The sequence below is a fragment of the Orbicella faveolata genome, unplaced genomic scaffold (genome assembly GCF_042242905.1).
Source record: "Orbicella faveolata isolate gen_17 unplaced genomic scaffold, um_ofav_v1 contig_46, whole genome shotgun sequence".
NCBI lineage: Eukaryota > Metazoa > Cnidaria > Anthozoa > Scleractinia > Merulinidae > Orbicella > Orbicella faveolata.
In genome coordinates, this window is record NW_028301576.1 from 25,557,509 (window position 1) to 25,584,740 (window position 27,232).

At 37.9% G+C, this 27,232-nt stretch overlaps 1 protein-coding gene, 1 long non-coding RNA gene and 1 pseudogene across 2 annotated transcripts; 2 read left to right on the top strand and 1 right to left on the bottom strand.

The window, feature by feature from the left end:
• Positions 1-8,882: 8,882 nt before the first annotated feature.
• On the top strand, positions 8,883-10,344 carry LOC149099154 (uncharacterized; annotated as a pseudogene).
• A 4,297-nt stretch (positions 10,345-14,641) lies between these two features.
• Positions 14,642-16,827, bottom strand: LOC149099155 (uncharacterized). Its single transcript, XR_016203798.1, has 2 exons — positions 16,242-16,827; positions 14,642-16,207 (listed from the first exon to the last, which is right to left on the bottom strand). It is a non-coding gene; the product is annotated as an uncharacterized LOC149099155 (long non-coding RNA).
• Positions 16,828-25,130: 8,303 nt separating this feature from the next.
• Positions 25,131-26,588, top strand: LOC149099156 (uncharacterized). The gene has a single exon (XM_089276774.1). It carries the CDS (start codon positions 25,131-25,133, stop codon positions 26,586-26,588), a length of 1,458 nt encoding a protein of 485 aa, XP_089132900.1.
• Positions 26,589-27,232: the final 644 nt, after the last annotated feature.

Consider the following 27,232-nt stretch of genomic DNA (forward strand, 5'->3'; position numbering starts at 1 on the left):
ACAACAGGGATGCAGCAACTGGAGAAAAGACCCATGTACCAATCAAAAATCCCCTTCCAGAATGTGTGGTCAATTTGATGCAGCCAATTTTTGATCGCCTTGGCTCTGAGGAGTTCCTTGTTGGGTGTGAGAGATGTCTAGATCAAAATAGGAATGAATGCCTACACCATGTTATTTGGGGTATGGCCCCAAAAGAACAATACACCTCTCAGCAAGAAGCAAGTCTGGCAGTGGCACTTGGTGTTCTAGTTTTCAACAGTGGTCTTAAGGACACTGTAGTTAAATTACTGTCAGCGATGGATCTCCCTTTAAACTCTGACATGCTTAGAGATCTGGAGATGATTGACAGAAAGCGCATGCAAGAATCTGACTACAAGGCAAACTTGGAAACAAAGAAACGGAGAAAGAAGCTTAAGAGGGAGAAGTGTAAAAAACAGGATGCTTTTCAACACCAGGAAGGTGTCATGTAGAGTTCCCAGAGTTTCTATACAAGTTAACCCTTTCATTCAGAGACATCTTTTGAACTTTCAGGGAAAAATGATGGTTAAACATTATGTGACCTTGATTTCAGGTCCTGTTTTAGAACAAAATTCTATTTTGTTTCGACCAGGGAGTTGAAATTATTAAATCTCGTGAACATGGTTAAGGTTTTTTGAATAGGCCAGTTTATTCTTCTGGCTCAGCTAGAAGGTCACATCGCCTGTGGACGTAAAGGAGATTTTTTTTCTCTCAAGCCAAAAATATCAAACACAATACATATTTTTCCTTGCATTTTCACTGATTGAAATTCTCACAAAAAAGTACAGTATATGTACACACAGAAATAAACTGTTGTTGTTTCCTTGTCAATATTATAGCAAGTGTTAAAACCTCACGGTGAGGCCAATTTTATATGTGAAACTTGCACATAAGCTAAGGAGTTGTGTTAGATTGATAAAACTTGACAAAAAGGTGAGGGTTAGGTATAACGGTACCCGATGCAATAGACCCATTAATATTTAAGGTGGAAGAACTGCTCACTCTCAATTCAAACAGATGTCTTCCAAGCAATGTGATTTTGTTGTTTTATTATGAATTGATGCATTGAGAAATAGAACTTGTCTATTTTTACACGCAGGTACATTAAGTACTCATGAATTACATTTTTAAAAGGAATTAAAGTTCTCAGGGGACCATCCATGAACAAGTGACAGGGTAGCTTGTAGCTGTTGGGGTTTGAAATGTGTTTTTTAGCTTTTAGGGTTAACAGATGCCAATTTTCAATCATGATTATCATGGTACCATTTACCCTTGTTAAATGTGGAATGTAAAGACCAATCTCTTTCCCACCTTTTCCTCTTTCCTGATCGGATTTGCAAAAACCCTTACATTTTGCTGTTATAATTATGTGTAAAGCACTGCCCGAAATTTCATACTCAAGTGCTGCACCTCTTAGTGTTATTTCCAAATTAAATTCTCCTACAAGCATCCCTGTCCATTTTTTGCGGATTCCCCCTGGGAAAGCAAATATTTCTAGCAAAGACCTAGAAAGGTTTGCACAAGTTGCTTTTCGAAAACACGAAATGTAGTACCATGGTGAACTTTAGCTAGTCAGTGTTGGATGGAAGGTCAAGTGCTGAACAAAATTCCTGGAGGGTAACTTTGAAAGCATCCTGTGTAATCAATAATAGCACGAAGTTCACCATTACTATTGACAGATCAAATTCAACAAAGGAGTGTTGTTGTTTATCAGAAATAAAGGTGTTTGATGAATTAAAAGTGACCGACAAACCTCTCGTATCTCTCCCTTCACATCCCCTGGAACACTTTTTCTTATGTATGATAAAACGACCCCTGGGAACGCATATTCGGCATCTTCAGGGCCAACTTCTTTTCTCTAAAGGAAAATTAACGAAGCGATAGCTTAAAATATGGCACATGCTCTTGCAAGGCGAACATCGGTAACCTAAAGCTAAACAACAATAAGTTCTCAGTTCTCACCAAAAGTGCACGTGCCCATGTGCAATATTGTATGTAGCGTGTTCTGCGGGGTCCCTTTCCTCTCTTTGTACTCCGCTCCATGCTCGCGTCCAGCCCGAATGTTCTCGCTCGATTCGATTGATTCTCCTTCGGTTGACGCGTTTCGTTTCTTGACGCGGGATTTCCCCTGCCTTTGGTAACTTTACCCATTGCCAGGATTGCTTTTCTTTCATCTTGCCGGTCAAAAGATCGAAAACGTGACTGTAATGCAACACCTTTCCTGGGAAATTCTAACCCATTGTAGTTGATGACAGGAGGTCCTGTTACGCCATTGGCTTGCGGTTTCAAGAGGCGACATAATCTCCTGGGGCGGTGCAAGTTGTTTACAAACAGTTTTGAGCGAAAATCTCGCGTTTGATTTCTCGTAGAATGTGTTGACTTTGAGCAAATTAATAGGGTATGTATATTTCACGGATTTTTGTAAAATTTGGCCAAAACATTCCACAGATAATAACAAACAAAACGGTGTCAGGAAATTATCATATTTGAAATATTTTTCCCGTGGCGACCATTTATGCAACGCATCTCTTATATTTTTAGCTTCTTCAACTTTGGACTAGGATATCTTGGCAACCAATCAGAATATCGAAAAAGCCTGACACCGTTTTGCTGATTGATGCCTGTTGAATAAGACTGTGCAGCCATTTTACTCGTGCCACGGCATTCGATACCCGATTAATTCACAAGAACAACTCTCGGTCGTTTCACGGTTTACCAGCCGCTGACACTTCCCAAAAGAAACAGTCACTTCAATTATATTTTTTTCAAAAACTACATTTATTAAGCTTTCTACTGATATATAGTTTGTTTAGGTTTTATTGAAACTGGCGCACATACAAAGTTTTTCCTGAAGGGCACCCGCGAAGGTGGGAAGTAACCTTAAGATCTCAAAAGGCACCACTCAAAGATTATTATTTTGTATTTTGTGAATTTCTATTGTGCACAATATATGCCTAGTAATGTTTGTTGAGAAGGAACTGGATATAAAGTTCAAGATGATTTATGGCTGGAGGCTGAGATGAAAAACATCATATGCCAGAAGCTCCAGCCTCTATTGTTTCTGATGAAGTTTTGGTTGCTACCAAGAACCCTTCATGAATTATTATCAACCACTTTTAGTGAAACGAGTGCTTTTTGAAAACTTTGATTTTTTAACAGTCTAATCACCTTAACAGTGTGTAAACATACAGATCCGTTTTGGTTTCTCACTTTTGTGTTATTTTCATGTACTTCTAGGTAAAGATCAAGTGGCTGTGGGTCTGGCACCTATTGGTTTTGCCAACAAGAGTAGTGAGAATGCCTTGTCAATTTACCCCGCTTCTATAGGGAATTGTAAAGAGAAAAGGTCAGTAAGTGACTTAATATAGAGGTCACCATTACCATTAATTAATCTATGCCAAATATCCCCTACTGTATGTATCGGAAACAGTAATGAGTGCAAGGTATAAAATGGGATAAGGTTTTGGGAAATGAAATTTCAAATAGCTCAGGTGATCTTCTGAGAAGATATATGAATTCCAATGATAGCTATGAAAAAATATTATTTTAAATTTAGCCTCCATTTAACTGTAAACGATTAAAATGCTTTAGTATTGATTTGTTTGTCCTCAATGTATTTTGAGTTAGCTTTTAATTTATTTTTATTGACTCTTTTTCTTTTTCATTAGGGCAAATCTAAAACAGTTACTCAAGAATCTTAACTGTCAAAAAAATGTCATTAAAACACATGGTATTGTTGTGGATGGCAAAAAGTACAACATTTCTTTCACAGGTATAACATTGTAATTGGGAAAATAAAGAAAATATTGAAGAGTAGGTCTGATTAATATTACCAGTAAACTGAACATATGGTTCAAGGTTGACTGCAATAATATACTAAGGCATTTTTGTTTTAAGTACATGTACACCGAGAAATGCTGTGTTCTTTACATCTACAGCGACTCTAGATTACAAAGCTCTGCTATTTCTCCTTAACAAAACAGATGATGAAGATTTCCTCCCTGGTGGAAAAGGTTATGGAGTGAAATTCTGTGCATTTTGTGATGCAACAAGGGTGAGTTAGTAGACTCTATGATACATATAAATGTCGGCTTTAAAGTAAAAGTTGTAGTTTAAACTGATTTCAGGTCATTATGATTTCAAACTAGTTTGATTTGTATATTTCTGTTTTAGGATTATGGTAATAAATGTGGAACAAAGGAAGATAAAAATCAAACTAGTTTAAAACCATTTTGACCTGAAATTCATTTTAACTACAACATAAATAAATACTAGTAAGAGATCTTTGGAGACACCATGTTCTTGCAGGTTGGGGGAGGGATTATATACTGCTCTGTCACTATTTCATGGTACAGCTGTTGTGCTTTTTTAATTTATAGCCATCTGGCTTGGTGAATATTTTGGTCTCTCTAGTTTCTGATCTTGAAGTAATGCAAAGTTTACTTTAAGGCTTGTACATGTCATGGAGTTAATGCAGATGAAACATGTTTGGACTGGCTAAGATCAAAGGTGAGCATTGCAAGGCGAGGGTTTCATATTTAAGACCTATTATTATGATAGTCTCAAATATTTTTAAACACATGTAAGACGTGTCAGTGAATCTCTATCTTTGTCCTTTACTCAGGTGCTCAGGGCTTTGGGATGATTTAAATTTCCTTCTAGAAGAAGACTTAAGCAGCATCTATCTCTGTTCTCTACATTGTGAAATGAGAAATTGCAAACAACTTCTGGGCTTGCTTGGGTTGTTTGCCCACTGTGTGGGAACCCTAGACAAGTTAAATGAGGCTTTGTCAGATTATGGGCCTGAAAACTGTAGAGGGTATCCAAGAGCCACTATTAAAGAACAAAAAGGACGGCAAACAGCAATAGAGAGACATAACATCCATGTTGCCTCATTTTCAGGTATTGATCCTCAAGTTTGGCATATGTAATAAGAAAGGCTGAAGTAGCTTAAGAGATCTTATTAAGAATGTTCAACATTTCTGCAGGATCTACTGAAAGACAAATTCTTAAGAACTTTGAAGACATTGTGAAAAGATCATTACCACTTGAAAAAGTGACTCATTACTATGAGGAATGCCCTGCAGCAGCAAAAGTGATTTTAAACTACATTACCTTCTTTGAAGACAGATTCTTGGTAAGTTTGGTAAGAATTATGTGACATTAACCATTACAACCCAACTGCAGTTCAGGCAGAATCTTTTGAAAACTGATTAAAATTTGTGATTGATTCTACAATGTAAGTTACATGTAAATGTCCTTCTTTATACCTGCATGTGTGAACACTAGTCATTTATGTCATGGGGAAACCTTTGAAAGAGACTATGGCTCACGACAAGAGATGGTTAACCTTGGTGACACACAAGGTACATGTAAAGGGGGGGATTAATGATTTCCTTTTATTGGCTTTGTATTTAATATGCACCTAGCATTTTCCGTGTAGGTGGTTACCAATCTCTTGGCTACTTAATTTCTATTTCTCAGAGCTGAAAAAGTTTTTGGGTAGCCAGAAAGAGTATTGGGCAAACAAAGAAAAAGAAGTGCAAGAAACATTCTTGGAGCTCGAGGAACAAGTAACATGTGCAGTCCAGAAGCCTGTGCCAAAACAAAAAACGGAAAAGAGGGAAGAAGAAAGAGCCTCAACAACACTTCTCAGATCCCTTTGCAAAATATGCAGCCGAGCTTCAAGTTGAGTTCTTTACTAAAGTAAGCTCACATTCTTGTATATTACCAGAGTACTTGCTAAGCTATAGTCCCCTGCAAAGGTTCAGGAAAAGAATAAAAAATCACTCAATTATAATTTATGTAAACTTACTATAAATACTGTAAAATGCTCTCTGTTTATTAGGTTTGCTGTGATTGGAGAGAAATTGCTTATACTACACGCGAGGGAGTGTTTGAGGAAGACGAGGATCAGTTGATTGACATCTATGATGTAAAGGTAGTTTTGTTTTGGCTTATTTTGTCAAAAACTCTTAACAGAACTCTCATTAAACATTTCATTTTTCCATGCACTGAGTCAAGTAATAGGGAACATTTTTGTCATGTGATAGGTGTCACTTTGAGCAAGAGTAATAATTTTTAAAACTTGGCTGCGGTGTTAAGTAACTCTGTCATTTTTAAAAATTAATATTTAACTGTATTGGGTCCAAAGAAGTTGTTCTTAATTAGTTTGTTGCAATGATTGTGTATTCGGGTTATTAGGACAACCCTATACGTGTGTGCTTCACAATTCAGGTAGTTTCTCTTTTGCAAATATTGGACTACACAGCTGCCCAAATCATTGTCTTAAAATGTGTGACATTGCTTCTTTATGAGAAAAAGAATTGAATGCAGGTGGGAAAAAAGTGTTACATTCTTATATTTGCTTAATCTTTTCTGGTGCAAAGAGTGCACATTTTTGTTGCAGAAACTATTTGGTCCACATCTTAGCACTGGCGATTGTGGTCACCTTGTTGTAGATCACAGTGCTATGCTTCTTCGACACTTTCGCTCATTCTACAAGTATTCAGGTCAAGGATTTGAGTCCTCTCACAAACTCCATCGAGTGTTGTACTCACATGCAACAAACCATGATTCATCTGGACCTGGCCAGTCCCGTAAGTTAAATCAAATCTTAAAAGAACATATATATACTGTATATATGATTACCTGATAAAGGGGCAGACTAGCACTTCTTAATAAAAATTGTTGGCATTTTTATGTGTCCCTCATTTAAGGCAGCCCTTATCCGAGGGCAGTGCTTATTGCAAAGACATCAAACAACTTTTTTGCATGAATTGAATAATGATATACAATAAAAACCAAGACTCAGTTTACAATGTTGAAACTCATGAAGGCGCTGTACAGGGGTGTACCAGTGTAAGCCTCATAGAACAGGGGGGTCGATTTTGAAAATCTGGATTGTTCTTCAGGAACTTGCGCTTATTATCTCAAGGGTAATGCTTAATTGAAGGTGGTGCCTTTTAAGTAAATTCAATATAGTAAGATACAGTTATCTTCATTATTCTTCACTTGCCTGCAAATAATTTCAATGATTAGTTGTGATGCTATTATATAAGCACATGTCCATGCCTATAGAGTTACAATGACGATGCACACTAGATCATTTCAAAACATAAAAATTTCCAAGTTTGAAACTTACGGCGTTTTTTCATTGAATCAAATTCTCACCCATTGGTATGCAACCATGCTGTTGTCCTTGAGGTATGCATTCCGAGAGACAAGAAATTGCATTATTGTAGGTGTGTCTTGGCATAAATTATGATATTTTCACATTGTACCTAATTAGCTGCTAAGGTACTGATATTATGTACTGTATTGACAAAAATGAACACTCCCTGCTTTCATATCATAAGAATTTTAAAATATTTATTTATTGACAGAATTTATTACCTTTATACTGTCAAGCGAACAGATGCCAGGCTTTAAACTGTACATTATAGAGCTCTAAAGACTGGTTTTACATGCACTGTCTTTAAGTCAGTAGCATACACTACCAGAAATGTTCTTTCCTAGGAAAGAAAACATTCATCTACCATGGATGTGGGTGGAAAAGTGTTGATCATGATATGAAATCATGGACAGAGGAAAAGAAAGCCTGGATCGTAGTTGTTGATGATCTGTTTGAGCAGATGTTTGGAAGTGACTTCCTAGCATACTGTTATGATAAAGATCATGACACTAAGGTCAAGGACAAACTAGTGGCTGGTGTTTTAGAACACTGCCATGAGCACTGGGAAAGCCATTACTCCACCAAAGACAGTCTAGAACCACAAGAGGACCCCAAGCATCTTTGTTACCCTAGGATAATGCAGCCTTCTGCATTGGGAACTCTGTTGATGAAGTATTAATTAACTTACATAAGTCAATTGCTGATTTAAACAATTGGGCCAAGGATAACTTCATGACCATTCATCCTGCAAAAACTGACCTAATGTTGCTGTCCAAAAAAACTTTTATTGGACCCTTACCAAACATTTGTTTAGGACCTAATGAGCTGTCCTTTGTCTCCAAAACTACATGTCTGGGAGTTCAATTGGACAACAAGCTATGTTGGTCACCACACGTAAAATCTCTGAGCAAGCATTTCTCGGCAAGACTAAAGAAACTTAAGCGTTTAAATGGTCTCGACAAACACATCTTAGAATCAATTTGTTTTAAAGGTATAATTCCAAGTGTTACTTATTCAATTGCACTGTAGGGATCTACAAAATCACTTCAGTCCCTCAAACAAATTCACAATAGAGCAGCGAGGTTTATCTTTAACATTAAGGAAACCGTTCTAGACACTGAAGTATTAAAAATGGCAAATTGGAAATCGTTAGACCACCTTTACAAGAAAAGAATTGCAAATATTACCTATCAAGCGTTTTACAAGAAAGCTCCAGCTGGCATAAACTCTCTATTTACAAGACACTCTTCACTGAGAAATCATAGAGACAACCTGAAACTCTTAATTCAATGACCCAATACTGACTTTCTCCATTATCCATTTTCACATCATGCATCAATTCTTTGGAATAACCTGCCCCTACACTTAAAAAACAAACCGAATCTAGGCTCTTTTAAATTTGCACTTAAAGAAAATTCTGATTTTTTAGACAAAATTACCCTAAACGGACTATCTGGAACGAATAAAGACACTGTTAATTATGTATACTAAAATTTTATCATAGTTAATTTTTCAGTATAATTACTTTAATTACTTTATTTTCATTCATTCCTCACGTTATTGTAAAGATTTTAGTTTTAGATTTATTGTAAATTGTTATTTAGAATGTAATATGCTAATTGTAGGTCCACATCAGCTTTTAGCTGCCAATTTTATCGACCTACTTATTAAATAAAGTATGTATGTATGTATGACCAAATCAGGCATTGACATGCAACAGCCAGAACCAAAGCAGTATCCAGCACCCAAACATGCAAAATGCGGCCATTCCCTCTCTAAACCAATGACAGAGCATCCACCTCCAAAGCCAAAGCCAGAGGCCACTGTTGTCATTGAAGACGAAGGTGATTTCACAACATCACAGCAAACCAACCTGCAACTTTCAATGGCTAAGGCCTGCACAACAAGAGCTAAGGTAGCTGCTCTTTATAGCTTGATTCCACCATTAACATCAAGATCTCCCCTCACACTAAAACCAGTTTATGGTAAGCCTTCCAGTTCTGACCCCTTCTCTTTAGTGGAGCATCTTTGTGAAAGTGACATTCAGAATGCTCAGAAAATTCTGAATGAAGAGCAGAAAGCTCCTAAGAATCCAACTGGCATTGAGATCCAAGGTGAGGGGCAGTTCTCTGAAAATGCTTTGTCCATTCTGAAGCGTAACTGTACCATAGCTGACACTCATCACAAAGTATCTGCGAAAGCCAGGTGGTTGTTACAAGTGAAGTGCTCTCCCAGAGATATGGTGGAACTGCAAAACACCCTTTGGCATCATCCAGCCAGTAGCCCGATACTGAAGTATGGTAAGAAGGGATTGGATGTCACTTCATTTTCAGATCTTGTCGAGGAGCGATACATTTATAGCTTTGTCATAGACATTTGCATCACTAAGTTTCTAGACAAATCTAATACAAATGGAGTGTCACAGTTTACTTTCCAACTGCGTTTTATGATTGGATGAGCTCAAGTAACAAGAAATTTCAACAGCTGCAGTTAAGAGAAAAAGTGGAGCAGTTGGCAACTGGTGATGACCTACATCAAATACTGGTGCCAGTCTACATGCCCAACTACTGGGGCTTGATCTTTGTGGATCTTGCCAGTCAAGAGATGTATTTTGATGATGGCCTCATGCCAGCTGTTACTCCTATAGCCCTTCCTTGTGTTAAACAGTCATTAGAATTTCTCCTGGAGATGTACCCAAACCATCCAGCTCTCCAAAGCAAGTTTTGGCAAAATTGCTCCAGATTTTAGTGGTTTGGTATGCCATCTCAAACACCAGTTGATTCAAGAATGACTGGCACTGGAAGCTGTGGGATTGGAGTGATAATGGCTGCAAGGGATATGTTCAGCTGCAGCAGAACAGATAATTATTTGTCAACAGCTAGCTCTGTCTCACTTGGGTAGCCAGTCCATTTTGGGCTGTTGTTATCTGAAGGCAGAACAGTTTTTCTTTAATTATTTTTCTATAATTAGTTCTGCCTAACTTGGGTAGTCAGTCCATTTTGGGCTGTTGTTATCTGAAGGCAGAACATAATTTTTCTTTAATTAATATTTTCTGCGACCAGTTTTGTCTCACTTGGGTAGTCAGTCCATTTTGGGCCGTTGTTATCTGAAGGCAAAACATAATTTTTCTTTGACTATTATTTTTCTATAACCAGTTCTGTCTAACTTGGGTAGTCAGTTCATTTTGGGCTGTTGTTATCTGAAGGCAGAACACAATTTTTCCTTAATTATTATTTTTTGGTAATCAGTATGTACTTTCTTAGGAAAGTTGATTTATCTTGAATGTTTTTGCCTGACATCTTTGTTATTTTGCAACTTTAAGTCTGTCTTAAGTGGTCAGTTTAATTTGTTTTAACTGAATTGATGTCTCTTTCAGGTTGTCAATGCAAGTCTTATTGTGGTTATCAGGGAGCAGCAGTTTGATGTAGTAAGAGTGAGTACAATATTTAAAAGGAATTATATAACTGTGCTTTTAAGTTTTATTTTTGAATAACTTTATTGCAACTCTGCACAATATTTTTAATTGCTTGAACATGAACCAGTCATATGTGAAAAAAAACAAGGAATAACGCAAGTTAATCAAATTCTTACTTTGGAAATATAAAATCTTACAATCAGCTTTCCGTGCTTAATGCATGAGAACAGTCCGGGCCACCAGATTACTTCAAACTCTCCAGTCACTCTTCCTTCACCATGCCCAACTACCATTTGGATTTGCAATGTTGGAGATTTATTGGGTGTCCTGCTTCGCGCTCTTTCTTTGGCTGCCTGTAGTGCTTCTCTGGCATTTTGTGGGTCGTTGTTCTCAGCAACCTCTTTGTCCCCCAGGTAAGTTTTCTCTAACTTTAAAGGTACAGCACTTCGTTGGGCCAGGGCAGCAACAATATCATTCAAGTCATGGTCTCTGTAGTACAAGACTTTGGACTTTTCCCTCCATACTGGGGCGTGCGAGTGCCTCTTTTCTCGGGCACTGTTGATAGAGGCATTCGGCATGTCCATCAACATTGTTTGGACATATTCTTCCGGTACAAAATATCTCTCCACACGACACCATTTCCCTAGAAACAAATAACACTCCAGTTGTTTGTTTTCCATCTGATGTTAACAAGAGTATATTCGTCATCGTTTCATTGTTTCCCTTGTTTGCCTTTCCCTGTTTCTCTTTTTTCAATTATATTCCCCTTCTACCGTAAACACAAATTATTCACCTGTTACAATATTAGTTTTCCACCAGTTGTCATAAGTGAGGTAAAAGATCTTTTTGCCCAGAGCAATATTAGCCTAACGCATAAAAAACTGTAAGACAGATTTTGAGCTATTTTTGATTTCACATTTTCTTAGTTTGCGAAAAAATCTGTCTCAGATTTTTATCTTACTTTGCATGAATGTTAAATCAGACCCAATTTCTGATTCCTGAAATTTTGAGGTGGGTTCATACGCGTAGATTTTGAGAAAACATGCTTTAACCTGCTAGTGCCCAGTCTCTCCTTAGATACTTGCTCATTCATTTTGACCATTTGTTGACGTTTAATTGTTCAAGTTTCAGATAGAATGGTAAAGTATGTAAACAGTAAATAGAGAAAGGAAAAACATCTTAGGACATTTTTCAAAAGAGTTAGAAGTTGGGCTGTTACAATCCTTAACTAAAAGTCCAGGCAAACACACAAAATAGATCATGCATTTTTGCTGTCACTGACTGATTTCATGAGTACAAAGAGCACTTTAAAGATCTTTTAAGCCACATTTTTGATTGTGCAAAGATACATACAGAGGGAAATTGCAAATGTTGCAAACACTTACAGCGGCTTTTGGATGTAGGCAGGAATTAATACTGTCCACAATGCTGCTTAACCATTACTTATAATTTACAGACCTGACCATGTACACGGTGTTGGTGTACAGTCCCTAATAATGACAAATGTCTGATTTTTACTCAAATATTTTTTGTCATGGACTGAATGTGGACAAAAACAATCGCAGTCATAGATTCCATTCTTTCAGCTTGTGGTGTTGCTGTTGGAATCTTTTCTCTTTTGTCAGCTTAGCGAGTAACAAGGACAACAATTTACAAGACTCAAGAAAATTCTCATAGGTGACGTTACATTTTCAATCTCAAACGCTGCGGAGTTTCCAGCGTTTGCAGCGTTTACAATGTGTCTAACGTTCATTTGTTTTGCCAGAGTTAAATCGTGTCAAACCTTCTGTTTCTAACGTTTTTATCGTTCATTTTCTTTCTATCATTCGTTTCCTTTTGAACGTTTATTTTCCATCATTCATTTCATTTCGAACGTTTCATTCATTCGTACCATGTATGCATTTGGTCTACTAGGTAAATTCTTAATCTAAAACATCAAGCCGAATCATTTTACCATATGACATGTGCCAAACTGTATTTAGCGCTCAAAATATACTTAAGAAAGCTATTTGAACTTGATCTCAAGTCATCCTGATCTGAAGGTCAATGCACAAGAAGAGTGCGGGAACTTTGGTTTGAAAGGTAAATAATTTTTTTAATATATATATTTTTATCATTTACAGCATTCAAGAATTTATCCAGTGATTATTTATAAACTTGGTTACAGGTGGCCACCAAATCAATTAGTCCAAAGCTGGATAACCCCCAACCAGAAGTCAATTAGCCCCCATTCACGCAGAACGAGAAATATCAGTCACAGTGTTTTCGACTTCATGTTGGGGGCTAAAGGGTTAGGGGCTAATTGACTTGGGGACTAAACGACCGAATACCACATGCTAACCTCTCCCCAAAGTTTGTTCGCCCAAAGTCAGTTTGGCCCAACCAAAAGTAAGATCCCTCTTTGTAAGAATTAGAAGTGACTTCAAAGTGACTTCAAAGTGACTTCGCTCAAGTCACTTCTGTATGGAGCCAAGTCACTTTTCATTTGCCCAGTAATTTATTACTTCTCCCTAAAGTCTGTTTGCCCCAAGTCAGATTGGCCCGACCAAAAGATAGATCCAGCTTAACACGAGAAGTGACCTCACTCAGTACAGAAGTGACTTCACTCAAGTCACTTCTGTGAGCAAATTCACTTTTGTATGTGAGCAAAGTCACTTCTTGTTAACTTTAAGCTTAAGTTGGGGCGAGCTGCCTATGGGGCGAAGTGACCATAATTGAAATCTAGTAGTATTCCGATCAACATAAAAGCCACATTGTGGCCGGTCTCAATCACAAGCTTGTTCTATCACACCGTAATAACAATAAATAATAATAATAATAATAACAAATATTTATACAGGATAGCCCTTCAATGCAAGAGTACTGGTATCAAAGGGGTCCTGTCTATATAACATAAAATAAAGAATAAAAACTAAAATAAGATAAGAATGACTTCGTAACTTATTAACTATACTATACAAACAATTGATCTAAAGACTTCCTAAATAGTACCCTACTGCTAATTTGCTTGATTTTACAGGTAAAGAATTAAAAAGTAAAAACTTTTGCGAGCAAAGTCAAGTTTCACTTTTGGCAGAGCAATGGTGGTCCCACTGTTCCTTGTACTAAAATCGTGGGTTAGAAAATGAAAATAATTTTTAAAAGGACTACAAACATTGCCTTTTAGGCAATCAAAAACAAATAAACAAGCCTTTTTCTTTAAAAAATTTTCAATTGTGGATAGGCCGAGTTCACAGTTTAGACAACTGGAGTTTTGCAGAATAATCCTGTGACTTCCTTGTCACCTACACGTCTCTGACCAACCAAGCGTAATTTGGCCGCAGTAAGTGAAGATGGGCATCATCATTGCTCTATAGATTCGTTCAGTCCTTAAGGTGTCAGTGTTAGAACGGATTCATCATAATAAATTCTCTTCCTGCAGCTTTCTTGTATGATTTGTAAAAGTGCATATCAAGATTCAATATAGGGTCCAGATGGACACCTTGTAATTTGTAGTCATGTCAATATGAGATCCATGTACTGAGAGGTTTAGTTCTTTGCAATCGAAACCGCTTAATCTTTTTGCTGGTTATGATTGCTCTGAACCTTGAAATCGCTGGGATCCTTACAAGTGCCGGTTTCTACACGATCTAAAATGATCGTAATGATTGTTTGCAATCATTCGAGATCATGTAGAAACCGGCACTGGTAAGGATACGATTGTCCAGACAGAACTAAAGTCGTTGATGCACCAATCGCTACGATCGTCGGAGATTGTTTTCCGTGATTGCAATGATCGCTGAACTTATTCTTGTGGATGGATCGTAGGGATCACAGTGGTCAACTGGTTTCCATACGAATGCCGCAAAAAAAGTTTAGCCATGCTGCGATTGTGACAATTTCCAGTAATCACACTGAATCATAGCAATCGATATGCCAACAATTGCTCAGATAGACTTAAGTTCTATCATGACGATCATAGCAGACCTGGCAATCATAGAGAAAGCCGGCAGTCGTAAGGATCGCAGCAATCACAGTTTTGTCCTTTCACACGATTTATTTTTGGTTGCTCTGCGTTCATGAATTTTATAGTTAGACTCGGAACAGATTTGAAGTCTATTAAAAACAAGAAGTATAAATGTTGAATTTTTTTATTTGAACTCTTGAACAGTTGTTGTGATCTCACTAGGGATACTAAACTCACTGATTAACTAACGCTTGGCAAATGCCTGCATGCACAACAGCCTCTGAAGACAACAACCGAGCACATGGCATTAATTCATTCATTCTCATTGGCTCGAAATCAGGTGATGTAGGAGCGAAGGCATGACACATACAATGTCACATTGCACAGCTCAAACTCTCAAATATGGGAACCTGGTGAAATTTTGTTGGTATTTCCTTGTAATTCTAAATATTTATTTTCACCTTTGTTTGCACTTCAAACGATAACGGTTTCCAAGCCTTTGTCTCTGCCACGCCACGATACAAGTTTACCCTAAAAACTATCTTAACCCTGTACATAGAACATTTTTCCGGAATGGATTCATTTTGCAGTTTACACAGATGAGCAAATCCAAAATAACAATGTCTCGGTTTGATCACCTTTCTGGAGATTTTGAATCCAAAATCTAACGCGAGGTTTTAGTATTGAAATTCCAATGTTTTGTACTGTAAACAGTTGTTCAATAAATAAGGATATTCATTCGCCTGTGAAAATGCGAGTTGTGACTTTTCTCCTCCTTGTCTGCAAAATCTTATTCTGAAATCTTCATACTTGCTACTCATGGCTGTGTAAAATATTTCTTTTCAGATATGCCCACCTCACGCCTGAGAGACAAGGTCTATAAATACTCTCTTTTTTATTTTCCCGTCGGCAGAAATGTTGGCACTGCGCCAACTGTGGCGATCTGCGAAGGGTACAGAAATAAAATTAGGGAAAACCAATATGTGATTTTGAACTGGGAAGGTAGTCAGGTGTAGGGTTACATTCTCAAGTTACGTGGTAAGTGATGCTTTATACTTTATATCTGTACATACAACCATGTTGCATTATTATTTAAGACGAACAAGAATTCAACATTAGTGGAAGAAAAGCTATCACTTACATTTAAGTAGCCTACGGTCTTGATACAAAACAATAATTATGCACTTCAGTCTAAAAACAAAAGGCCTTTGGATCTGAATTTTACTGAACAACCAAATCCATATGGGAGAGAACTGTAAAGAGAACGGCAAGACAATCTTGGAGCAAACTAGTTCAAAACTACGTAAGTGAACTCTAAAATATATATAATCATCATTAAACAAACTCTTTCAACTGTAGGCGTTTAAGATCACCACTCTGAGGAGGTAATTATTAAGTACGAGAGATTTAACTTCAGCAGTGGTTTCTTTCTTTTTTCTACCCTTCCCTTTCCACCCCCTTTGAGGATATTGCAAAGGAGGACTTGATTAAAAAAACACTTTCCAATATTTTGATTAACACTAAACAACTCTAACATTTGAATCATGTTTGTAATACCTGCTGTTGGCTAACCTCTGATCTATAGATGAGCCTCAAGAGTGCTGGACTGCAGAGAGAAATCTTTCCATCATAACACTCCAGAACAATACTCCACCTTATTATTTGATATAAATGTCACAATATTCCACCTTCTCCACGAATATCTGAAGAAACAACACCCTCAGCATCACAACCATCATCTGAAACTGATCTAATACCAACACCCTCAGATCACAACCGTCATCTGAAACTAATCTAATACCAACACCATCAGCATCACAACCATCATCTGAAAGAAAATCAGCAACACCAGAAAGAATACCATCATCATCCCCAGAAGTTACACCACCCATACAACAGCCATTACCTTTTACACCTTCTTCACCTCTGCCAGCACATCCTACCATAATTTCACCAGCACTTGTTCAACATCTGTATCAACAGGCATTTTTTACAAACCAGGCTTTAATCAGTATTTTAAGAAATCAAGAAATCAAAGGCTCCTTCAAGCGACCTCATGGTATGCGGTAATTATTCTATGAAGTGCTGTCCTTTGCCTCTTTTGGAACTAAGAAGTGTTGCATTTGTAAAGTGTTAAGTTGAAAAGTACATCATGTTAATAAGCAGCCATTAGTTGAGCATGTTTATAAAAAAGGTCTTCATCTAATACATATAACATTTTGACAGGAAACACTGGTAATCCTTTTGGTGTCTTCTTCTCTGTCTGGATTATGAACATCAGCAGTGCAAATATTGTTTTGACAATTTGTGAAGATTTCATTAATTTGCACATCAGCACTGGATGTGTTTGGGTTTTGAACAAACTCACCCCACTCTTCATGGGTTGTGAAGTTATGCCATTTACATGTACCCATGCATTTTGTACTTTTATGCCTTCAGTTTTAAATAATTCACTAGTGTCTACAAGATATTTGGCTGCATCTAGTACTTTCTTAGGTCTGACAATCTGAAACTGATAGTGATGCTTGTAATCAAGTCGCCTTTTAAGTTTTATCGGAATGGTCTGTGATTTGCTTCTTGGCCTTGGGAGACAAGGAACAGTCGAATTTACATCACTTGGCACATTGACAATGTTCCCATGAATAGACAATTGACCACTCTTCGACAGTTCACGGATTTGCATAAAAGGTATACGAGGTGATATTAGTTGCTCCTCTAGTGATGTGAAATTCAATACATTAGGCTTATAAGGAAAACCCATCTTATTGGCTTTAGAACAGATGTGTAACCTGCCTTGTTTTAGACCTTTTGTATTGCAAGTTAGACAATTGCTTTTTCAGACTTTTTTTAGACTATTTTTTTTATTGCAAGTCATGCAGATCCATTCAGTGTCATTGACACTTTTAAAACCAGTACGACAGGGCTCAACAATGTCTAGTAAACATGCCCTATATTTGTTTGGATCACATTTCACTACAGAGCACTTGAACCACAATTGGTCACAACAAGTGCATACATATTCTGGGCCACATGCAGTGTTTTTGTAAAACAAATTTATCATAGAAATTGCATTGTACTTGTTTTCTTGTGGCTGCAACTCATGACTGCTACATGTTAGTAGCAATACACCTGCCAGAACCTCAGCCTTTTGTCTTTTTCTTACCAACTGTTTGGTTATTTGCCTCATGTACGGCAGGTTGTCTCATTTTCGTTTTCTGAAGGAGCACTGCTCAATTTCTCTGACATGTTCTGGGTTCAATTTTGTTCTTTTAGCAGCCTGGTGTTTCTTGTTCCTCGATGTTTTGCTATTAATGTTGCAGCCTTGTACTTGTTTTTGATTCTCATTTATTCTAAAGTTATCATCAGCTCTTCTGTCTTTCATGTATTCTCTCATGTATTTTCTTCTGTAAGCTTTACGTTTTTCACTGTTATCAACTGGTTTGTTTTCATTTGCATTTTTTGTTTGTTTGTTGTCTCTTATCTCCATTGTTCTGTTTTCTACCATGGAAACATAATGAAATTCATCTAGGTGTCCAATGTAAATGTTTAGGGTATTTGTAACATTCACTGGTTCAACAACAGTAACAGGAGAAAAAGTTGGATTTGATTCAGCAATATGAATTGATACATTAAGACAATTGGTAACAGCTTGAATTATGATAGCATCAGCCCATGTTCCTTGATATGACATTCTTTCCAAATAACCTTGCCAAGAATGCTCAGTTTTACTCTCTATAAAATTGTTCAGGGTGATTCACTAAATACTGAATGCCAACACTGCGCACATAGAAATGACTATTAGGATTTCCATAGAGTTGATGTGATACAGCCCTCAAAAAGCAATCACCACCTCCTTCAACATCAAGTGCAGTTCTGCCTAACTGAGACAATCTGAATTCTAATAAACAGACAGAATTTGTGGGTGATATAAAAGGTACTGATTTGCAATACTCATTTGCAGGACCAGGATTTGACTCCATATCTCCACTCAATGACATGATTCTGCTCAAAAAATGATACGTTTTCACTTGGAGCTGCCTTAATTTTCTGAAAATATTACCTTCAGCTATCATACAAAACAAAGGCAAGTGTTTATGCTTTGGAGTCCTTGTTCGAAAAATACGCAAACTTAAACTTTGTCAATGTTGAAGTCAATGTTGTTGTTTATGCAATAAAAAAAATATGTTATTGCAATACTACACCTTAGTGTAAATTCAAATGATCCTACAAAACATCACTTTTGTCCACCAGGAGAACACTGATGGTGCAGGTGGCAGCAAGACCAGGCAACTGATACAAAAACATACAAACAGGATGACTGTTTGCCAGAAATATTTCTGGAAGTTTTAAAACCAACTTTCATTACCCTGAGTGAGTCCAAGCTTCTGGAAAGATCTATAAGAGAAACAACCCAAAATCCAAATGAGTGCATCAACTCATTGGTTTGGGTTAGGTGCCCTAAACACAAGCACCATGGGGCTAAGGTGGTACGTTGTGCAGCTGCATCTGCCATTTGCCATTTTCACAAAGGAGCAGAAATCAGAAAGAAAATCATGGAAAGACTCTCTGTTTCACATGGCTCCCATACAAGTAGCTCAATTGACATCAGGGACAGAAAGAGAGTAAGTAAAGCATATAGCCAAGTAACAGCAAAGGAGAAAAAGCGTCGCCAGGGCCTACAGCTTGTTTGTACAAGGCGGGAAAAAGCTCTTCGGGAGTTAGAGGGTGCCAGTTATGAACCTGGGGGCTTTTAATTTGCTTCCCAAAACATAAGGAATTGTAATAACTGATGTTTGGCAAGTTTGAGTCACACTGAATGAAACAGCTAATTCTTTCTGTTCTCAGTTTTTAAAGCCACTTTTCTAGATATGTTGGTTTTCAGCCTTTGAGTAAAGAAATCTCAAGAAAGATTTAAGCTATAGAGCTGAAATCTTCAAGGTAATTCTCTATGTGCTGATGGAGATAAGGGAGGTATTTTGCTCTAGGACTCCTAATGAAGAAATTATTTGGTTTGACAAATTCAAATTTTGCATAATTTTCGTCTTGTAACTTCATGCTGCCACTGCTTTCTGCAAATTTAACTTTTGGGAAATTCCATCACTTATTACCATCAACAGTCCATATTCATGACAACAAAATCAAAAATAAAATACATGGTTATCTGTAGCCAAAACAGAGATATCTTTACTCAAGTACATGTGAGTCTTGCACAGCAGGTGGCTGCTTGACTGGCCTGTATCACGTGACACATATAAGAGACATCAATAAATTCATATCTAACATGTTTACTTCTAGACGCAAAGCCATATGCAAATGAGCAAACATTCAAAGAATGACGTCAGCATGAATCCCCCTATTTACCTTTTTGAAGCTTGATATTACTTTGAAAGAATTCTTTCTACTTGTTTGTGACTCTAGGTGTTTGTTGTTGGATATCTTATACTGCATCACTTTGTTTTATACACCAGTTTGGTAACAAAGTCGGAGAAGGGTGATGTCTATCCATACTGCCTGAAAATAGCCGTGCAGGAAATGGTGGACAAAAACCTTCAAGAATACCCTGATCACAAAGGATTTAGGGTAAGGTGAATACCTTTTTGGGAGTCTTCAATCATTCTTCTCTGTATTTTACAATTCATTGCTGTCTATCATCACCCTGAATCAACAAGTATTTCAACACAGACAGAATGTGAGTCAGGTGAGCCAGATGAAAGTGAAATTTCACCAAAATTTCTGCAACATGCTTTCAGTGTCATAGCATTGCCGAACTTAGATCAGCCAAATGAGGATTCACGACAAAAATGTACCAGTCCGGCTGCGTTTAATTAAGAAGATAACACTACAAGCAAAGTGAAGAGTTTAATTAAAGAGAGAGACCACAAACTTGAAGAACTTACTAAAAAACCACGCATTTGACTCTGGCCACAATCTACGCACCAAATGATGACGACCCAGCCTTTAAGAGTTTCTTTAGCCACTTGCAAGTTTTTCGATGTGACAATATAATTTTGGGTGGCAATTTCAATTTAGTAATTAATCTAGAAAAGGACAAGAAAGGTGGTCTTGCCAAAACCCACATAAAAGCAGTTAATGCAATCAACAAGCACACTACGAAATTCGTCTTGGTTGATGCATGGAGGGTATTTGACCCTGACATCCTGAGATACACGTGGTGTAGAAGGAAACCTGAAATCCATTGTTGATTGGATTTTTTCTTAGTGAGTCAGAGTCTAATGGGTAACGTCACACACATGGACATCTCGGCGGGCTTTGAAAGAGATCATTGGATGGTGACGTTTCAAATTGTACTTCACACGAATCCAAGGAGACCAGGCTTTTGGAAATTAAACACATCGTTATTATCAGAGACAGAATACATAAATCAAATTAGGGCAACCATAGAGGGTGTTAGGGACGAATATCAAAATGATAAATCAGCAAATGCCTCCTTGTTATGGAAAATGGTTAAGTTAAAAGTTAGAGAACAAACTCTGATATAGGTGAAAACAAAAAACGCAAAAATGTTGCAGAAGAAGAATTGGAGAAAAAAGTTGACATATTGCAGAGGCAAATTGATTCAGGGTGTAACAATGCCAACGAAAAGCTAATTTGCCAGCTCAGACAAAGAAACTTGATATGATTGCAAAACCTTTTACAGAAATATCTATAGTTCCAAAACAGACTGCAATGATTCACGAATTAACGACCTATTTTTTGGAAGCATCGCTTCAAAATCATTGAATCTTGAGGAAAAAGAAACATGCAGGGCATGTTAACCAAAGCAGAATGCTTACAAGCTCTAAAGAGTATGAAACCCAGAAAAATGCCAGGCTCGGAAGGTTTGCCCATTGAATTTTATAAAGTTTTCTGAAATGAAATCTTGGACTGCCTTTTAAACACAATTTACTATGCTTATACTGAAGGAAAATTCTCAATAAGTCAAAGACGTGGGATAATTAAACTTTTACCCTAAAAAGATATAGAACCTTACTTTGTTAAAAACTGGCGACCAATTATTCTATTGAACTCCGACTATAAGAAAGCGGCTAAGGCCATTACAAACTCCAAAATGTACTTCCAAAACTAATAAATAGTAACCAAACCAGTTTTCTCAAAGGAAGATTTATTGGTGAAAACATAAGATTAATCAATGGCTTAATAAACCACACTGCTGCTCATAATATTTCCAGACTGTTAATGTTTCTAGATTTCGAAAAAGTATTTGACACAGTTGAGTGGTCTTTTATATGGAAAATGATAGCTTCTTTCAATTTCAGATCGTCGTTAATAAGTTGGATCAAATTGTGCTACCATAACATAGAAAGCTGCATCTTTAATAACGGATGGGCAAGCAACTACTTCAGCCCTGGAAGAGGAGTCAGGCAAGGTTGTCCCCACTTGCCTTATATTTTCATCCTTTGCGCAGAAATATTAGCCAACAAAATACGACAAAACAAAGATAAGGCCTTAGGTGTCTGGATTTCATCCAATCCCACGGTCAGCATGAAAGCAAACTACAATGGAAGATTACTAAAGGTTAGAAATTGCTTAAGCTGCTGGGAATATTGTCGTCTGCACCTGTTGGGGGAAAATCATTGTAGTAAAAAGTTTAATCGCCTCTCAGCTTGTTTACATTCTGTGACCGTTGCCAACAAATCAGACTGAGACGAGATGAACAACATGTTCTACAGCTTTCTCTGGAGTGGAAGAGGGGACAAAATTTAGTGACGTGTAATGATCAGTCATTATAAAAATGGAGGTTTAAGGATGATCAACATTAAATCTTTTAATAAAGCGCTCATATCAACATTGGTCAAAAAATATTTAGACTGATAATCATGGTAAATGGAAATTATTCTTCGATTCTGAATTACACGATTTCGGTGGCATTGTTATCTTTAAGGGTAACCTCAACCAAAATGATCCGGCAAAGTTTAGACATATATCAGATGCCTTTACAACAGAAATTCTAAAAATCTGGTCAGAAATCAGTTATGACAATAACATAACTTCCACTGAAAATTTGCTCTCTTTGGGGCTGTTCGCACTACGCGAAATTTTGTTCGATTTGCCAAAAAATCTGTCAACACGCAGCCATTTCTAGTGCGAACGATTATTTGAACCCACCAAAATTTTTGCAAGCACAACGAAACTTCAAAGATTCCGTCAACTAGCTTTGGAGGCTGTAAAAATTTTGTCAGGCGAGAAAATCCTTTGTTCCTTGACATCCATCCGTCATTTGGTCATCAAATTTTGCAACATATGGATTACGAAGCGAATGTGACCGTATGACTTCCCGCCATTTTAATTGAGCTAGATGAATCCGCACAGAAGCAACATCGATCCATGGTACTTCAATTATTATGGCTTGCAATGCTACCAAGATCAAGATCAAGGTAATCAAAGTTATTACGATTCCCAAATCGCTACGCAACAGCAGTACTTCTTACAGTTTTCCATCGCAAACCCGAGCAGATTCACAATGCATCCACATCCGCTGAACACAGCATCCACATCCGTAACATCCACTAAAGATCAGACGACTGCTGCAACTACTGGAAGCACAGAAAACACGAAAAAGGAAACAAAGAGAAAAAATGCCAAGAATGAAACCTTCCCCTTTAAGACATGTCACGACATCTTGAGGGTAAATTGATCAAATTACTAACAAACATCCGTCACTAAAAAAATTTTGCATCTTCATGTGCGAACAGGATTACAAAAACAAAAAATTGGTGATTACAAAATTTTCAATTTTTTTGCAAACACTTAACTCAAATTTTCGACTTAGTGCGAACAGGGCCTTTACCTCTTTGGTAAAATTCACTTGTGACAATTGGAAATAAACCTATCTACTACAAATCATGGTCTTCCAAAGGAATACAAAAACGTCAGGCATTTAATGAAAGACACAGATAACTTGCTATCTTTCAATGAATTCAAGGAGCGCTTCAACGTCAAAACAAATTTTCTTGTTTATAACGGTGTGGTATCGTGCATAAAATTGTTAAAGAATGTAACAGAAAACCAAAATGAAAAACACAGAAATTTCAGCACTTTTGCAGAAAACTTCATAAACGCTCCTAAATCCAATAGATTAGCATAGGAAAAGCTAGTCAGCGCTAAACAGAGCAGCCCTAGGAAAAGCCATGAGAAGTGTTGTGTCGACTGCAACCTTCAGTGCTCCAAAACAATTAATAGGGGGATGGTTTACAAACTCCCTTTCGGCAGCACTAAAGCTACCAAATTAATATTTTTCAGTTTTAAACTACTTCACAGGCATTTGGCGACAAATGATTTTCTTAAAAAGATAGGAATTAGAGAAAATGATATTTGTACCTTTTGTAGAACCAAGAAGGAATCCCTTTTTCATTTATTTTGGTTGTGTAGCGAGACATCTTGTTTTTGGCAGGGCTTTATGAAATGGTTGGCCGAAAACCAAATAAAACTAAAATCCAGCATTTTTACTCCTGATAATTGGCCTGAGGTTGGACACCCTATCCAACACAGAGCAATACTTTTACTTCCTTGCTGTCAGATATTACATATGGTCCTACAAAACAAAGGAAGTACTCCCAAAAATAGAAAGATTTCCTAGTTCTCTATCTTCTTTAGTACCTTTTGAATCTTAAACCTCAAAAAATTAATTAATTAATAAATAAATTAAAATATAATTAAAACAATTTCAATATCTGCGTTTTCAAGGAAGCCATGCATGCACGAGAATAGATTAATAATTTAGCTGAGAGTCATAGTAATGACTTTTTTATCTTCATAGCTTACTGAATACATGTATGTTAAGTAGTTCTGTATTCAATACCTGGGAGGTCCTCGCGCAAGACCACACCACCTGGTGTCATGGTGTGAAGGAGGGGGCACTCAGGGCCGAGACGAAGGCCAGGGCCGAGGTGACAATCAAGCGGGCGGCGAGAAAGGGACAACAAGTATCAGTTCGTGAGGCCACCAACTACATCTGTACCAGCTGCAACAAAGACTGCCACTCAAGAATCGGGCTTTTGAGTCACTCAAGAGCCTGTAGACACTGATGCGCTGACCATCGCCTCTCCGAGACAAGGATGCCATATATATATTAGTCTGTTGTAATGTAATGTACTGTACGTCCATGTAAGTGTTGTACTTCGATGTATGTAAATGTTATTTATTAAAAAAGAAAAAAAACACTTTGTCTGAAACCTTCAACCTTGGTTATATCAGACTCTGAAGTTTTGCAAGATGCTGCTCTCAAATCAAACAAATGTAATGCCTTCAGAAAGTCAGGTACACTCAAATTTGTGAAGAAACAGAGTTGCATAGAGGCATCCCAAAACTGGACTACATTAGTTGTGAGTGCAATCACATGCTGAGCCTGACTTCAAACAACGAGGTAACTCAGACACGTACAAATCCAAATAACAGTCGATAACAGTCGATGGCTCAGAGGCCCTGATTTCCTGTGGCGTCCAGAATCTTTTTGGCCCATTGCACCAGGTCCCATCCTGGAGGTTTCACCAGCTGACCCAGAGGTAAAATCAACAGTTGAGGTATACTCCCAATACACAGAAATCAGAGGGGAACTGATGAACAAGATCTTTGAACGATTTTCCTCGTGGTACGGCTTGAAGAAATTCATCGCTTGGATCCTTCGCTATCGTGATAATCTCCGATCAGCAGTTGAGCAACATAGGAGTGGTTACACAACAGTCACTAAGAAAACAAAGATAGTCCCAATTACCCTTGAAGAGTTACAAAATGCAGAAAAGGAAATTGTGAGACACGTTCAAGAAGAAAGTTTCGAAGAGGAATTGGCCATATTGAGAAAGGCATCATCCACGCCATCATCCTCACCCCCCTCAGGTGAACAGAAATCAAAGCATCAGGTCAAGAAATCGAGCAAGATCATCAAACTTGATCCCCGGATGATTGACGGCTTGTTGTGTGTCAGAGGGAGGATAGCCAATGGACCCTTCCAGCAGCGTGTAAAGCATCCAGTAATTTTGCCAAAGTCTCACCACATTGTTCCCCTCATCATAAGCCAGTATCATCATGTTTCTGGTCATTCAGGAGTGGAACATGTTCTTAGCCTGATTGGAGAGAAGTTCTCGATTGTCGGTGCCAGAACAGCAGTGCGAAGATATCTAAATACCTGCGTTGCTTGCAAGAGAAGACAAGCCCATGTTGGTGAACAGAAAATGGCGGATTTGCCACTAGACAGAATTACACCTGACAAACCTCCATTCACCTATGTGGGAGTCGACTGCTTTGGTCTGTTCCTGATTCACCGTGGAAGAACAGAAGTTAAGCGATACGGTGTGCTGTACACCTGCCTGGTGGTACGTGCTGTTCACATAGAAGTGGCCCACAATCTGGACACCAATTCGTTTCTAAACTGTTTCAGGCGATTTATTGCAAGAGGATCTCCGGAACTGATAAGATCCGACAACAGCAGCAATTTTGTATCAGGAGAACACGAGCTTAACCACTTTATCAAAGAATGGAACCAGGAAAAAATCGCCAATTTCCTACTTCAAAGAAACGTCCAGTGGGCATTCAACCCTCCATGTGGGTCCCACCATGGCGGTCCATGGGAACGTTACATAAGGACAGTAAGAAAGGTCCTAAACGCACTGGTCAGGCAGCAAGTACTGCATGACGAAGGGCTGTCAACATTCATGTGCGAAGCGGAGTCAATCATAAACAGCAGGCCCTTGACAAAGATCTCAGACAAAGTCCGCGACCTCAAACCCCTCACGCCTAATCACCTTCTCCTCTTTCGGTACAGCCAACTGTTTCCTCCTGGAATCTTTGCCAAGGAGGACATATACTCCAGACGCAGGTGGAGGCAAGTCCAGTACTTATTGGATGTATTTTGGCGCAGATGGGTAAAGGAATATCTCCCAACTTTGCAAAAGAGGCAAAAATGGTTCAGGCCGTGCCAAAATTTTCAAATCGGAGACATCGTACTGCTCACAGATGAGAAGTCACCAAGGGGTTTATGGCCCCTTGCACGCATAACCGGCGTCAAGACAAACCAGTGAGACCATCTAGTGAGAAACGTCATGCTGAAAACAAAATCAAGCACACTCGAACGTCCTATAGACAAGATCGTCTTACTTGAAGAAGCAGCTGAAGTTGCGGAGGAAGCTTACATGACTGTGGAACTTGCCTATCTGTCTCGTTACCCAGTGACGCTGTACTAAGGAACAATTAATGTTAACATTGCGTGGTAATCCTTTATAGGCTAATGTAAATGCCTATGTAGACCATTTAGGGGCCGGGATGCAGGATTCCAAGTGGGAATTTTTATTTTAGCTTGCCATTTATGTATGCAAATTAGGACTATTTAAACGCTACGGTTTCCTAGCGCGCCAATCTTTTCAATGTTTTCTCTAGCTTCAAGATAATATTGTTGCGGAATCTATTCTACCTAGCTTCACCGTCATCACTACAGTCAGGAAACATTTGTAAGTCTTTATATTCTGTCCTGTATTTTTCATATCGCTCCGCTCTTCTTCACATGTATTTTTATTTATTTTTCTAGTCGAACCTCACTCGCTCTATCCTTCAATTCTCAACAGGCTCCTCGAGTCTCTTCAAGAGAGCGTGAGTTCGAAATCTCTAGAAGTAGCGTCAACAAGAACTGTAAGCTACAATATCTTCTTCTTGAATTTCCTCATCAGAG